At 44.9% G+C, this 13,707-nt stretch overlaps 1 protein-coding gene across 3 annotated transcripts in view; it reads left to right on the forward strand.

The window, feature by feature from the left end:
• LOC139155568 (platelet-derived growth factor subunit A-like) overlaps positions 1-13,707 on the forward strand; it is a 76,750-nt gene that overhangs the window by 36,253 nt on the left and 26,790 nt on the right. For all 3 annotated transcript variants that reach the window (XM_070730754.1, XM_070730755.1, XM_070730753.1), the window contains exon 3: positions 8,774-8,878. In XM_070730754.1, the coding sequence (XP_070586855.1) occupies positions 8,774-8,878 (105 nt within the window). The remainder of the gene's footprint in view (positions 1-8,773; positions 8,879-13,707) is intronic.

Genomic DNA, 13,707 nt, shown 5'->3' on the forward strand with positions numbered 1-13,707 from the left:
TCTTCTTTCACAAAGTGAAACACACTTTGCCCTGGTTTAGTTTCAAAGCGGGGAAAAATCAGCACACAAAAGGTCAAAGTCAGTAAAGCAGTCACGAAACACAACGATCAGATGGCCAAACCCACAGGCTGCTCTTTATAGCAGCCTCCCTAATGACCACAGCCCCACCCAACCACAGGTGGCCTCATTTTCTTTGATAATAATCTCTCAGTTGTTGCTGCCTATGCATCGCTCTCCGCATCCGTGGCTGCATCATTAACTCTTGTGCTGAATCCAAGGAGGAGCTAGATAATTGAGCTCCTTCTGAGCTGTCTGCCACACTCTCCTCCTCCCTGTCACTCATGTCTTCTTGGTCAGAGGAGCCTTCATCATCAGATTCCACCGAGGGCAAAACAGGCCTGCAGCATGTGGATATCTCCCCCACATCCACAGTCCTTGGGGCAGGAGCTGGGCCAGAGATAACCACAACAGGGGTACACATCAACTGTGGTCTATCTGACACTACCTAAGAACTAATGGTTTAGCTTCAGGTTATGAAGAGCATGTGGCTAGTTCCTTGGCTGAAACACTTTCCTTCACTCCACCATCTGGCTGTTCCTTCTGCCACCCTGGAAGTTCAACCCTGGAGGTTCAACCAAACAACCGGATCAATGCAAACGAAAACAACCCCACATTTAGCATAACCAGCTTTTGAGGAATTCAGGGTAGAACGTTGTGGCGACTGGGAGTGTGCAACCAGCCTCATCTACCTTATAAAAAAGGCCTTCTTGGAAGAACATGAAAGGCAGAAACCGTGCCAACTATTATCATATCATAAAAGTTTACTACCGGTACTTGTGCTTGGGTTCTGCAATAGTCACGTCCTACTATACAGGCAGGAGGTCCAGAGTTATTTGAGGACACGTTTCTTTCTTTCACGTTCTCACAAATATTCTCTTTTAAAAGCCTGCAATTGGCCCAGACTAGGGGTAGGCAAAGTTGGCTCTTCTATGACTTGTGGACTTCAACTCCCAGAATTCCTTCAATTCCCAGAGTCCTCCTCGATCCACAGCTTACATTAGAGAACCATCTTTCAGCTGTGGCAAGGGGGGCGTTTGCCAAGGTTCGTCTGGTGCACCAGTTGCGGCCCTATTTGGACCGGGAGTCACTGCTCACAGTCACTCATGCCCTCATCACCTCGAGGCTCGACTGCTGTAACGCTCTCTACATGGGGCTACCTTTGAAAAGTGTTCGGAAACTTCAGATCGTGCAGAATGCAGCTGCGAGAGCAGTCATGGGCTTACCTAGGTATGCCCATGTTACACCAACACTCCGCAGTCTGCATTGGTTGCCGATCAATTTCCGGTCACAATTCAAAGTGTTGGTTATGACCTTTAAAGCCCTTCATGGCACCGGACCAGGATATCTGCGAGACCGCCTTTTGCCGCACGAATCCCAGCGACCAGTTAGGTCCCACAGAGTTGGCCTTCTCCGGGTCCCGTCAACTAAACAATGCCGTTTGGCGGGACCCAGGGGAAGAGCCTTCTCTGTGGCGGCCCCAACTCTCTGGAACCAGCTCCCCCCAGAGATTAGAACTGCCCCTACCCTCCTTGCCTTTCGTAAACTCCTCAAAACCCACCTTTGTCGTCAGGCATGGGGGAACTGAGATATTTTAAAAATATTTTAAATTGTAAATTATTAGATTTGTCATGAACTGTTTTATTGTGTTGTGAGCCACCCCGAGTCTATGGAGAGGGGCGGCATACAAATCGAATAAATAAATAAATAAATAGATAGACAGACAGACAGACAGACAGACAGACAGACAGACAGACAGACAGACAGATAGATAAAAGAGCCCAGGCCAAGGAAACGATGACCAAGTTTGGGAAGGGTGTAAAGGTTCCATGTTCACCCTCCTCCATCCAGGGGTGGCGTTCGAAAATTTTAGCAAGGGATTTTCTGCCTGGTTGCTGGGTGGGCATGGCCACGGTGGGCGTGGCAGGCCAGGAGTGGGATTTGGGGGTTCTCTGAATTGCACGGAATCTTAGCTAACCCCCAGCAGCCCATCTCTGCCTCCTTGCCAACAAACCCCACTTCCATTCCATCATGTTCTCTAGTTGGGCAATGAAACATCTGTAAGAATACAAGCCAGCTCTGTGGTGAACATATAACTGATAAAATGAGAAACTGTGGGTCGGATTTTATTTTTTAAAAAAAGTTCTTTGCAATTCTTTCTTTTAGAATTCTCCCTTGAGGCTGGAGAATTCTTGATGGTGACCTGTCCAAGGTTTTAACCGCCAATTGAAGAGAACCTGAAGTTGTGATTGTTCCTTTCTCTTACAGCCAACATCTCTGATTCCCATTAGACAGTTGGGTGACTTTGAGCCAATTATTAGGAGACTGTGAGTTCTAGGCATGAAAGCCAGCTGGCGAGATGGCGAGTTGTAGTTCTGCCTTAGGTATAAAAGCTGATTGGGTGATTGTTGGCCAATCACCAGGACTTGGGGAGTTGTAGTTCTGCCTTTGACATGAAAGCCAGATGGATTTCACCAGGAGGATGGTGAGTTGTAGTTCTGCCTTAGACATGAAAGCTGACTGGGTGAACTTTGGGCCAATCACGAGGAGATGGTGAGTTGTAGTTCTGCCTTAGACATGAAAGCTGACTGGGTGAACTTTGGGCCAATCATGAAGAGATGGTGAGTTGTAGTTCTGCCTTAGACATGAAAGCTGACTGGGTGAACTTTGGGCCAATCACGAGGAGATGGTGAGTTGTAGTTCTGCCTTAGACATGAAAGCTGACTGGGTGAACTTTGGGCCAATCACGAGGAGATGGTGAGTTGTAGTTCTGCCTTCGATATGAAAGCTGATTGGGTGAACTTTGGGCCAATCATGAAGAGATGGTGAGTTATAATTCCGCCTTCGGTATGAAAGCTGATTGGGTGAACTTTGGGCCAATCACCAGGAGATGGTGAGTTGTAGTTCTGCCTTAGACATGAAAGCTGACTGGGTGAACTTTGGGCCAATCACCAGGAGATGGTGAGTTGTAGTTCTGCCTTAGGCATGAAAGCTGATTGGGTGAACTTTGGGCCAATCACCAGGAGATGGTGAGTTGTAGTTCCGCCTTAGATATGAAAGCTGACTGGGTGAACTTTGGGCCAATCACGAGGAGATGGTGAGTTGTAGTTCCGCCTTAGATATGAAAGCTGACTGGGTGAACTTTGGGCCAATCACGAGGAGATGGTGAGTTGTAGTTCCGCCTTCGGTATGAAAGCTGACTGGGTGAACTTTGGGCCAATCACCAGGAGATTGTGAGTTGTAGTTCCACCTTAGATATGAAAGGTGAGTGGGTGAACTTTGGGCCAATCACGAGGAGATGGTGAGTTGTAGTTCCGCCTTAGATATGAAAGCTGACTGGGTGAACTTTGGGCCAATCACCAGGAGATGGTGAGTTGTAGTTCCGCCTTCGGTATGAAAGCTGACTGGGTGAACTTTGGGCCAATCACGAGGAGATGGTGAGTTGTAGTTCCACCTTAGATATGAAAGGTGACTGGGTGAACTTTGGGCCAATCACGAGGAGATGGTGAGTTGTAGTTCCGCCTTAGATATGAAAGCTGACTGGGTGAACTTTGGGCCAATCACGAGGAGATGGTGAGTTGTAGTTCCGCCTTAGATATGAAAGCTGACTGGGTGAACTTTGGGCCAATCATGAGGAGATGGTGAGTTGTAGTTCTGCCTTAGATATGAAAGCTGACTGGGTGAACTTTGGGCCAATCACGAGGAGATGGTGAGTTGTAGTTCCGCCTTAGATATGAAAGCTGACTGGGTGAACTTTGGGCCAATCACCAGGAGATGGTGAGTTGTAGTTCCGCCTTCGGTATGAAAGCTGACTGGGTGAACTTTGGGCCAATCACGAGGAGATGGTGAGTTGTAGTTCCACCTTAGATATGAAAGGTGACTGGGTGAACTTTGGGCCAATCACGAGGAGATGGTGAGTTGTAGTTCCGCCTTAGATATGAAAGCTGACTGGGTGAACTTTGGGCCAATCACCAGGAGATTGTGAGTTGTAGTTCCGCCTTCGGTATGAAAACTGATTGGGTGAACTTTGGGCCAATCACGAGGAGATGGTGAGTTGTAGTTCTGCCTTAGACTATGAAAGCTGATTGGGTGAGATATGGAACAAAGTGTAATAAGAAGAAAAACTAAAAGTAAAAAGAATAAGAGAATTGTATAAGTAGGGATATGACTTAAAAGTTATGTTAGAAGTAGTTTATATATGAAGACTTACTATATAAGGTAAAACAAATTTCTTCTTTTCATTTAAAGCAATGAGTTGATTTAAAGGGTTCTTAATGTATTCTTTTTTCTGTATTGAAATTTTACTTCTAGAATAAGCGGGGAAGATACAACCCCATTTCTATGTTTTGTCTATTTTATGAAAATTAATAAAATTTATTGAAAAAAAGAAAAGAAAGCTGATTGGGTGAACTTTGGGCCAATCACCAGGAGATGGTGAGCTGTAGTTCCGCCTTAGGCATTAAAACTGACTGGGTGAACTTTGGGCCAATCACCAGGAGACAGTGAGTTCTAGTCCCACTTTGGGCATGAAAGCTGGTTGGATGCTTTGGAGCCAGTCACGCCTTTTCAGCCCAATTTAGAAATCAAAATAACGAGCCAACAAAATGAGAACGATTCCCGCTATCGTATGATAAGGACAGAAAATTTGCCTCTTCAGTAAATCCAATATCACCTTCCTGTGTGTGTGTGTGTGTGTGTGTGTGAGTGTGAGCGAGTGACGGAGATCAAGATCCTAATCTCACTTAAATATAGTCTGCAACAAGGCCAAAAAAGGGATAAAACAAAAACCCGACATCTCCGATAAAATACATAAAACACACGATAAAAGTGCTGAAACGATTTCATACAATGCCACCAAATTCAGCTGCACCGAGACGTGAACGCAAATACTTTTGTCGAGAGATTCCTGTCTAAACAAGTCTGATTGTTACTTGACTCCCAAACATTTGCAGACTGGTTTCTCTTGGGAGGCAGCTTCAAAGTCTCCTCTCTTGCAGATACGACTTGTGCACGGAGAAATCTCTAAGCCACGATTTGCACAAGACCCCACCTCTGAAATAGTCTTCGAAAACGTGCTGCCAAATGTTTTTTACCACCAGGGGAATGTTGTGGACTGTGGAATTGAAGAGTAAACTGCATCATAGAAACATAGAAACATAGAAGATTGACGGCAGAAAAAGACCTCATGGTCCATCTAGTCTGCCCTTATACTATCTACCTACCTACCTACCTACCTTATCTATCTATCTATCTATCTATCTATCTATCTATCTATCTATCTATCTATCTATCTATCTATCTATCGGATTTGTATGCCTCCCCTCTCCGTAGACTCGGGGCGGCTAGCAACAGTGGTAAAAACAACATGCGACAATCCAATACTAAAACAGCTAAAAACCCTTATTTTAAAACCAATCATACATACAAACATACCATACATAAATTGTAGAAGCCTAGGGGGAAAGAATATCTCAGTTACCCCATGCCTGATGACAGAGGTGGGTTTTAAGAAGCTTACGAAAGGCAAGAAGGGTGGGGGCTATTCTAATCTCTGGGGGGGAGTTGGTTCCAGAGGGCCGGGGCCGCCACAGAGAAGGCTCTTCCCCTGGGTCCCGCCAAATGGCATTGTTTAGTTGACAGGACCCGGAGAAGGCCAACTCTGTGGGACCTAACTGGTCGCTGGGATTCGTGCGGCAGAAGGCGGTCCCGAAGATATTTCCTGTATTTTATCTTAGGATGAATATATGTTTATCCCAGGCATGTTTAAATTCAGTTCCTGTGGATTTACCAACCACGTCTGCTGGAAGTTTGTTCCAAGGATCTAGTACTCTTTCAGTCAAATAATATTTTCTCATGTTGCCTCTGATCTTTCCACCAACTAACTTCAGATTGTGCCCCCTTGTTCTTGGGTTCACTTTCCTATTAAAAACACTTCCCTCCTGAACCTTATTTAACCCTTTAACATATTTAAACGTTTCGATCATGTCCCCCCCCTTTTCCTTCTGTCCTCCTGTCAATTTCAGACAAGGCTGTCACTGCTGCTATTGGTGTGCTTCCCATGCATCGGCATCCACTGGTGTGTGTTGGCATGAGACTTGGCTCCTGCACATGTGCCAGAAGACAGATCTCATGCGAGGAAGTGCGCATGAACAAGATTTTGGTGATTTTTGCCAATATTTTTGCGCATTGGGAAGATTTTGGTGATTTTTGCCATTATTGTTATTTATTTATTAGTTGGATTTATATTATTATTATTATTATTATTATTATTATTATTATTATTATTATTATTATTATTTAGATTTGTATGCCGCCCCTCTCCGTAGACTCGGGGCGGCTCACAACACAATAAAACAATTCATAACAAATCTAATAATTTACAATTTAAAATATTTTTAAAAACCCATTATTAAGCAGACATACGTACAAACATACCATATATAAATTGTATAGGCCCGGGGGAGATGTCTCAATTCCCCCATGCCTGACGACAAAGGTGGGTTTTGAGGAGTTTACGAAAGGCAAGGAGGGTAGGGGCAGTTCTAATCTCTGGGGGGAGCTGGTTCCAGAGAGTCGGGGCCGCCACAGAGAAGGCTCTTCCCCTGGGGCCCGCCAACCGACATTGGCACCTCTCTCTGAGGACTCGAGGCGGCTAGTTAGAATAATACTTATCCTTCTCTTTTTAATTTTAAGCCACGTTTGCTTCTTCACCTTTCTTAATCTTTTAATTCATCATTCGTCTCCACCCCACCCCCTCTAGTCTTATCCTAACCATTTCTCATATGATCAATGACCTTTTCTCCTCTGCCAATTTTCTCTTTTGGATTGATTGCGGGAAGGGGAAAAGTCGAGTTGTGGATGCTCCAACACTGAATGTTTTTAGGCAGATGTTGGATAACCATTTGTCTGGAGTAATGTTAGGGTTTCCCGCCTGTTGTGGTTAGCTCTGGCCCAGCTCCTGCCCCAAGGACTGTGGATGTGGGGGAGACATCCACATGCTGCAGGTCTGTTTTGCCCCCGGTGGAATCTGCTGATGAAGGTTCCTCTGACCAAGAAGACATGAGTGACAGGGAGGAGGAGAGTGTGGCAGACAGCTCAGAAGGAGATCAATCATCTAGCTCCTCCTTGGATTCGGAACAAGAGTTAATGATACAGCCACGCATGCGGAGAGCGATGCATAGGCAGCAAGAACTGAGAGATTATTATCAAAGAAAATGAGGACACCTGTGGTTAGGTGGGGCTGTGGTCATTAGTGAGGCTGCTATAAAGAGCAGCCTGTGGGTTTGGCCATGGTGGAGGATTATCTGATCATTGTGTTTGCTGACTGCTTTCCTGACTTTGACCTTTTGTGTGCTGATTTTTCCCCGCTTTGAAACTAAACCAGAGCAAAGTATGTTTCACTTTGTGAAAGAAGAAGGACTGTGAATTGCCTCACAGCTGCAAGCTAAGTATCACAGAACTGATAAGGGACTTGTACAAATTACCAGCTGGTTTGGAGACCAGTGCTCTTTGCTATACCAAAAGAGGGCTTAGTTTATGTGAATTTTCATTATAAAGAACATTGTTTTGCATTTTCAAACGTGTGTGTGTCTGAAATTTGTACCTGTGAATTTTTCGGAGGAGTCTACCAGAGAGCCCGACAGAACACCGCCCAAGCAGGGGGTTGGATTAGAAGACCTTCAAGGTCCCGTCCAACTCTGTTATTGTTAAGTTCGCAAGGGTGTCAAAAGAGCTGTCATTTTGGAAGCTCACCGAGCTTTCCTTATGAAACCAGGTTGCAATGCCTTGGTCTCTTCAGCCTTGAAAGACGGCGTTTAAGGGGTGACTTGATCGAAGTGTATAAAATCAGGCATGGGATAGAAAAGGTGGATAGAGAAAAAAATATTTTCTCTATCACACAATACTAGGATGAGGGGGCCCTCCTTAAAGCTCATAGGTAAGAAAGTGAGGACAAATCAAGGGAAATATTTCTTCACCCAGAGGGTCCTTGTTTTATGGGATTCACTTCCAGAAGAGGTTGTGACAGTTGTCAGCCTTGATAGCTTCAAGGCAGGATTAGACAGATTCATGGATGCCAAGTGCATCATAGGTGTTTATTGAAACAGATGTCCATGTGCCACTTCTATGTTGGTTGAGGCAGGTAGGGTTGCCTTGAGTACCATTTGTTGGGGGTCAAGGGAAAGGGAGGGTCTTGCCTTCTCTTTCTGCTCAAGATCCCCATGGACAATTGGTGGGCCACTGTGTGACACAGAATGCTGGACTCGATGGGCTTTGGCCTGATTCAACAGGGCTCTTCTTATGGTCTTATGTTCTTATTGTGGTTCAAACGTAGCAGAGCCATATCCAAGGGGCCTACAAGAAGGATTGTTTTAGCTTTGCTTGGAAAACGTCACTGCTTTTTGTGTTGCTACAAAACGCTTGGCATTGTAAACAATAATACAAGATTTTTGAATGGCCTATTTGAATAATTTATGGAATAATTATTACTCAAAAAAAAGAAGAGTTCCTGATGTTGGCGTTTCAATCACCATTCATAGTCCTGGAAAAAAGGACCAGGAAGTGAAAATGTTGGGGGTGGGGGGAAGCTGGCTAAAGAATGAAATGTTGGTTAAATAAATGTCACCTGTTTTTTGAATATCCAAAGAAAGTAATCCTTCCTCTGAAATCCTAAACATTTGACATCTGATTTTTGTGTGTGTTTGTGTGTGTATTTTAGGTTATGAGGATGCATCAGAAACAAACCTGATCTCCCACCCCATTCACTCAGCCAAGCTGTTGCAAGAAAGCCACCCTAGAACTATTCGCAGAAAACGAAGTGTTGGTAAGAATTTTATTTTATTTTTTAAATGCACATTTAAATCCATAAATGTATGGGGAATAATCTTTGGGAGGACTTTGTGGCTGGTGTAGAATTTAATTTTTTTTTTAAAAAACGGTTAAGACAGGAAAATATACTGCTTAAAAAAAATAAAGGGAGCACTTAAACAACACAATATAACTCCAAGTAAATCAAACTTCTGTGAAATCAAACTGTCCACTTAGGAAGCAACACTGATTGACCATCAATTTCACCTGCTGTTGTGCACATTCAACTTTGTACAGAACAAAGTATTCCACAAGACTATTTCATTCATTCAGATCTAGGATGTGTTCTTTGTTTTTTTTCCCAATAAATTTTATTAATTTTCATAAAATAGACAAAACTGACAAACATACATTTAACATAGAAATGGGGTTGTATCTTCCCCGCTTATTCTAGAAGTAAAATTTCAATACAGAAAAAAGAATACATTAAAAACATTTTAAATCAACTCATTACTTTAAATTAAAAGAAGAAATTTGTTTTACCTTATACAGTCAAACCTCGTCTTACGAACCTAATTGGTTCCAGGGGGAGGTTCGTAAGACGAAAGGTTCGTAAGACGAAAAATTGTTTCCCATAGGAAACAATGTAAAGTCAATTAATCCGTGCAACCAAAAAAAAACCCTGCAAAAAAACCGCTGCCGCCCGGCTGTCACCTTGTTTTAAAAGGTGACAGCCAGGCGGCGGGGCTTCCCACCCCCCCCCCGAACCCCGAACGTTTGCCGAACTTCTGGGTTCGGGGTGTGCTGGGAAGCCCCCCAGCCCGGCTGTGACCTTTTAAAACAGCCGCGCGGCTTCCCAGCTGTCTCCGAACGCCAAATGCGGAAGTTCGGCTTTGGCGTTCGGCTTTGGGAGACAGCTGGGAAGCCGCGCGGCTGTTTTAAAAGGTCACAGCCAGGCTGGGGGCTTGCCAGCACCCCCCCGAACCCAGAAGTCTCCGAATGCCGAACATGGAAGTTCGGCTTTGGCGTTCGGCGTTCGGAGACAGCTGGGAAGCCGCGCGGCTGTTTTTAAAGGTCACAGCCGGGCTGGGGGGCTTCCCACCCCCCCCGAACCCCGAACGTTTGCCGAACTTCTGGGTTCGGGGTGTGCTGGGAAGCCCCCCAGCCCGGCTGTGACCTTTTAAAACAGCCGCGCGGCTTCCCAGCTGTCTCCGAACGCCAAATGCGGAAGTTCGGCTTTGGCGTTCGGCTTTGGGAGACAGCTGGGAAGCCGCGCGGCTGTTTTAAAAGGTCACAGCCAGGCTGGGGGCTTGCCAGCACCCCCCTGAACCCAGAAGTTCGGCAAAAGTTCGGGGTTTGGGGGGGGGGTGCTGGGAAGCCTCCCAGCACGGCTGTCACCTTTTAAAACAGCCGCGCGGCTTCCCAGCTGTCTCCCAAAGCCGAACGCCAAAGCCGAACTTCCGCATTTGGCGTTCGGAGACAGCTGGGAAGCCGCACGGCTGTTTTAAAAGGTCACAGCCGGGCTGGGGGGCTTCCCAGCACACCCCGAACCCAGAAGTTCGGCAAACGTTCGGGGTTCGGGGGGGGGGGAAGCCCCCCAGCCCGGCTGTGACCTTTAAAAACAGCCGCGCGGCTTCCCAGCTGTCTCCGAACGCCGAACGCCAAAGCCGAACTTCCATGTTCGGCATTCGGAGACAGCTGGGAAGCCGCACGGCTGTTTTAAAAGGTCACAGCCGGGCTGGGGGGCTTCCCACCCACCCTGAACCCGGAAGTTCGGCAAAAGTTCAGGGTTCGGGGGGGGAAGCCCCCCAGCGCGGCTGTGACCTTTAAAAACAGCCGCGCGGCTCCCCAGCTGTCTCCCGAAGCCGAACGCCAAAGCCGAACTTCCGCGTTCGGCATTCGGAGACAGCTGGGAAGCCGTGCGGCTGTTTTAAAAGGTCACAGCCGGGCTGGGGGGCTTCCCAGCAACCTCCCGAACCGAACCCGGGGTTCAGAAAAATTTTGTCTCTTCTTACGAACTTTTTTCGAGTTACGAACCGGCGTTCGGGAGGCTGCTGGGAAGCCCCGCCGCCCGGCTGTCACCTTTTAAAACAGCCGCGCGGCTTGCTAGCTGTCTCCGAACGCCGGTTCGTAACTCGAAAAAAGTTCGTAAGAAGAGGCAAAATTTTTCTGAACCCCAGGTTCGTATCACGAGTTGTTCGTAAGACGAGGGGTTCGTATCTTGAGGTACCACTGTATAGTAAATCTTCACATATAAACTACTTCTAACATAACTTTTAAGTCATATCCCTACTTATACAATTCTCTTATTCTTTTTACTTTTAGTTTGTTCCATATCTCATAAAATTCTGTTTCCTCTTGGTCTTTTAACCGTCTTGTAATCATATCCATTTCAGCGCAGTCTAATATTTTCTTAATAACCTCCTCTTCTTTGGGAATGTTTTTCCCTTTCCAATTTTGCGCATACACTATCCTGGCCGCTGTCAAAATATGAATGACTAGATGTAGAATTTCTTTCCTATATTTCTGATTAGTTATGCCCTTTAAATAAAATTTTGGGTTTTTTTCTATCTCCTGTCTTACTATTTCTTTTATTATTCTTTCTATCATTTTCCAATAAAGCTTAACTTTACTACACATCCATTGATGATAATAGGAACCTATTTCTTTCTTACATTTCCAACATAGTGGAGAAGTCTTAGGGAACATTTGCGCTATCCTGTTTGGTGGGAGGTGCCACCTGTAAAACATCTTAATTTGATTTTCTTTTAGCGAGACCGATTTTGTCATTTTCCAATTTGAAGTCCAGACATTTTCCCATGTGTCTATATCAATTTCTTTACCAATATTTTTGCACGAACTTATCATGTTATCCTTTAAGGTCAAATCTATGTTTTTGTGGCCAATCATATATTTATATGCTTTCCTATTAATTTAGTCTCATTAGTAAATAGTAAATTACCTAAATTACCTTGGGGAGAATAGGATGTGTTCTTTGAGTGCCCTCTTTATTTTTCTGAGCAGTATATTTTGCAAACGAGTAGAAAAAAGAGTGCATGCTATTGTTTTATTTTTTTTCTTCTTCTTCAGTAGCTCGGTCATCTTCCAGGGTTATAATATCCTGAAAAAATGCCTGACATTCAATTTTCGTGTTGCTGCACGCTTCTGGTGAAATCTGAGCGAGGGAATGCGGTGCTGTTAGCTCTTTGAGTTCATTGATTTGCAGCTAAATGGGGGTGTGTTTCTTCAAAAACTGAATGAAATAACGAGAATTCCCTCTTGCAAAAGAGGTTGTCTGCTGACCCTTGGCGTGACTCATCGCTCGCCTTCTCCTCCATTGGGAAAAGGCAAATTTTCAGCTTTTTTGAGTTCTGTTACCAAGATCTAAATGATTTCAAAGGATGGAGCTGTGTTCCGTAATTCTCCATTCCTTGGGGACTCTCCAGGGATGGTTGTCCAACATAATGGGGAAGTCTTTGAGAACATTTTTGCTATCCTATTTGGTGGAAGGTGCCACTTATAAAACATTTTAATTTGATTTTCTTTTAGGGAAACCGATTTTGTCATTTTCCAATTTGAGATCCAGACTTTTTCCCATGTATCTATATCTATTTCTTTACCAATATTTTTGCACCAACTTATCATATTATCCTTTAAGGTCAAATCTATGTTTTTATGGGCAACCAGGTATTTGTAAACTTTCCCTATTATTTTAGTCTGATTGGTGATTACTAAATTACCTAATAAATTTTTATTCTTATTAAAAAATATATGTAATACTGATATCTAGACTGAATCTGTGTATATTGCCACCAATTAATTGTGTCCCCTTCTTCTTGTAATTCTCCATTCCTTGGGGACTCTCCAGGGATGGTTGTCACTTACCTGTCCGGGTTCCAAATAGCATCTGAAATTAAATCAGAGTTCAAGGAGAGAAGCAAGGAGATATTTCGTGAGAGTGAGAACAATCAACCAGTAGATTAGCTTTCCTCCAGAAGTTGTGGGTGCTCCAACACACTGTTTTTTAAAAAAAGACTGGCCAACCCATTTGCCTGAAATGATATATAGCAGTGAGGGTGAACCTTTTCTTCCACGATTGTGGAAAAAGTGTGCGCATGCACTATTGCGCATATGTGAGTGCCCACACCCATAATTCAATGCCTGGGGAGGGCAAAAACCAGCTTCCCCTGCCCCCTGGAGGCCCACTGGAGGCCAGAAATGGCCTGTTTCCCAACTTCTGGTGGCCCCAGTAGGCTCATGCTTCACCCTCCCCAGGCTCCAAAGGCTTCCCTGGAGCTGAGGAGGGTAAAAACGCCCTCCCCAGAAGAACATAAGAAGAGCCATGCTGAATCAGGCCAAAGCCCATCAAGTCCAGCATTCTGTGCCACACAGTGGTCCACCCATTGTCCATGGGGATCTTGAGCAGAAAGAGAAGGCAAAACCCTCCCTTTCCCTTGACCCCAACAAATGGTACTCAAGGGAATCCTGCCTGCCTCAAGCAACATAGAAGTGGCACATGGACATCCCTTTCAATAACGACCGATACCCTTGGCCTCCATGAATCTGTCTAATCCTGCCTTGAAGCTATCAAGGCTGACAGCTGTCACGACCTCTTCTGGAAGTGAATTCCATAAACCAAGGACCCTCTGGGAGAAGAAATAGTTCCCTTTATTTGTCCTCGCTTTCTTACCTATGAGCTTTAGGGAGTGCCCCCTCGTCCTAGTATTGTGTGATAGAGAAAAGATTTTTTCTCTATCCATCTTTTCTATCCCCTGCATGATTTTGTGCCCTTTGATCAAGTCACCCCTTAAACGCCGTCTTTCAAGGCTGAAGAGACCAAGGCGT

Source organism: Erythrolamprus reginae, unplaced genomic scaffold, assembly GCF_031021105.1.
Source record: "Erythrolamprus reginae isolate rEryReg1 unplaced genomic scaffold, rEryReg1.hap1 H_3, whole genome shotgun sequence".
Classification (NCBI taxonomy): domain Eukaryota; kingdom Metazoa; phylum Chordata; class Lepidosauria; order Squamata; family Dipsadidae; genus Erythrolamprus; species Erythrolamprus reginae.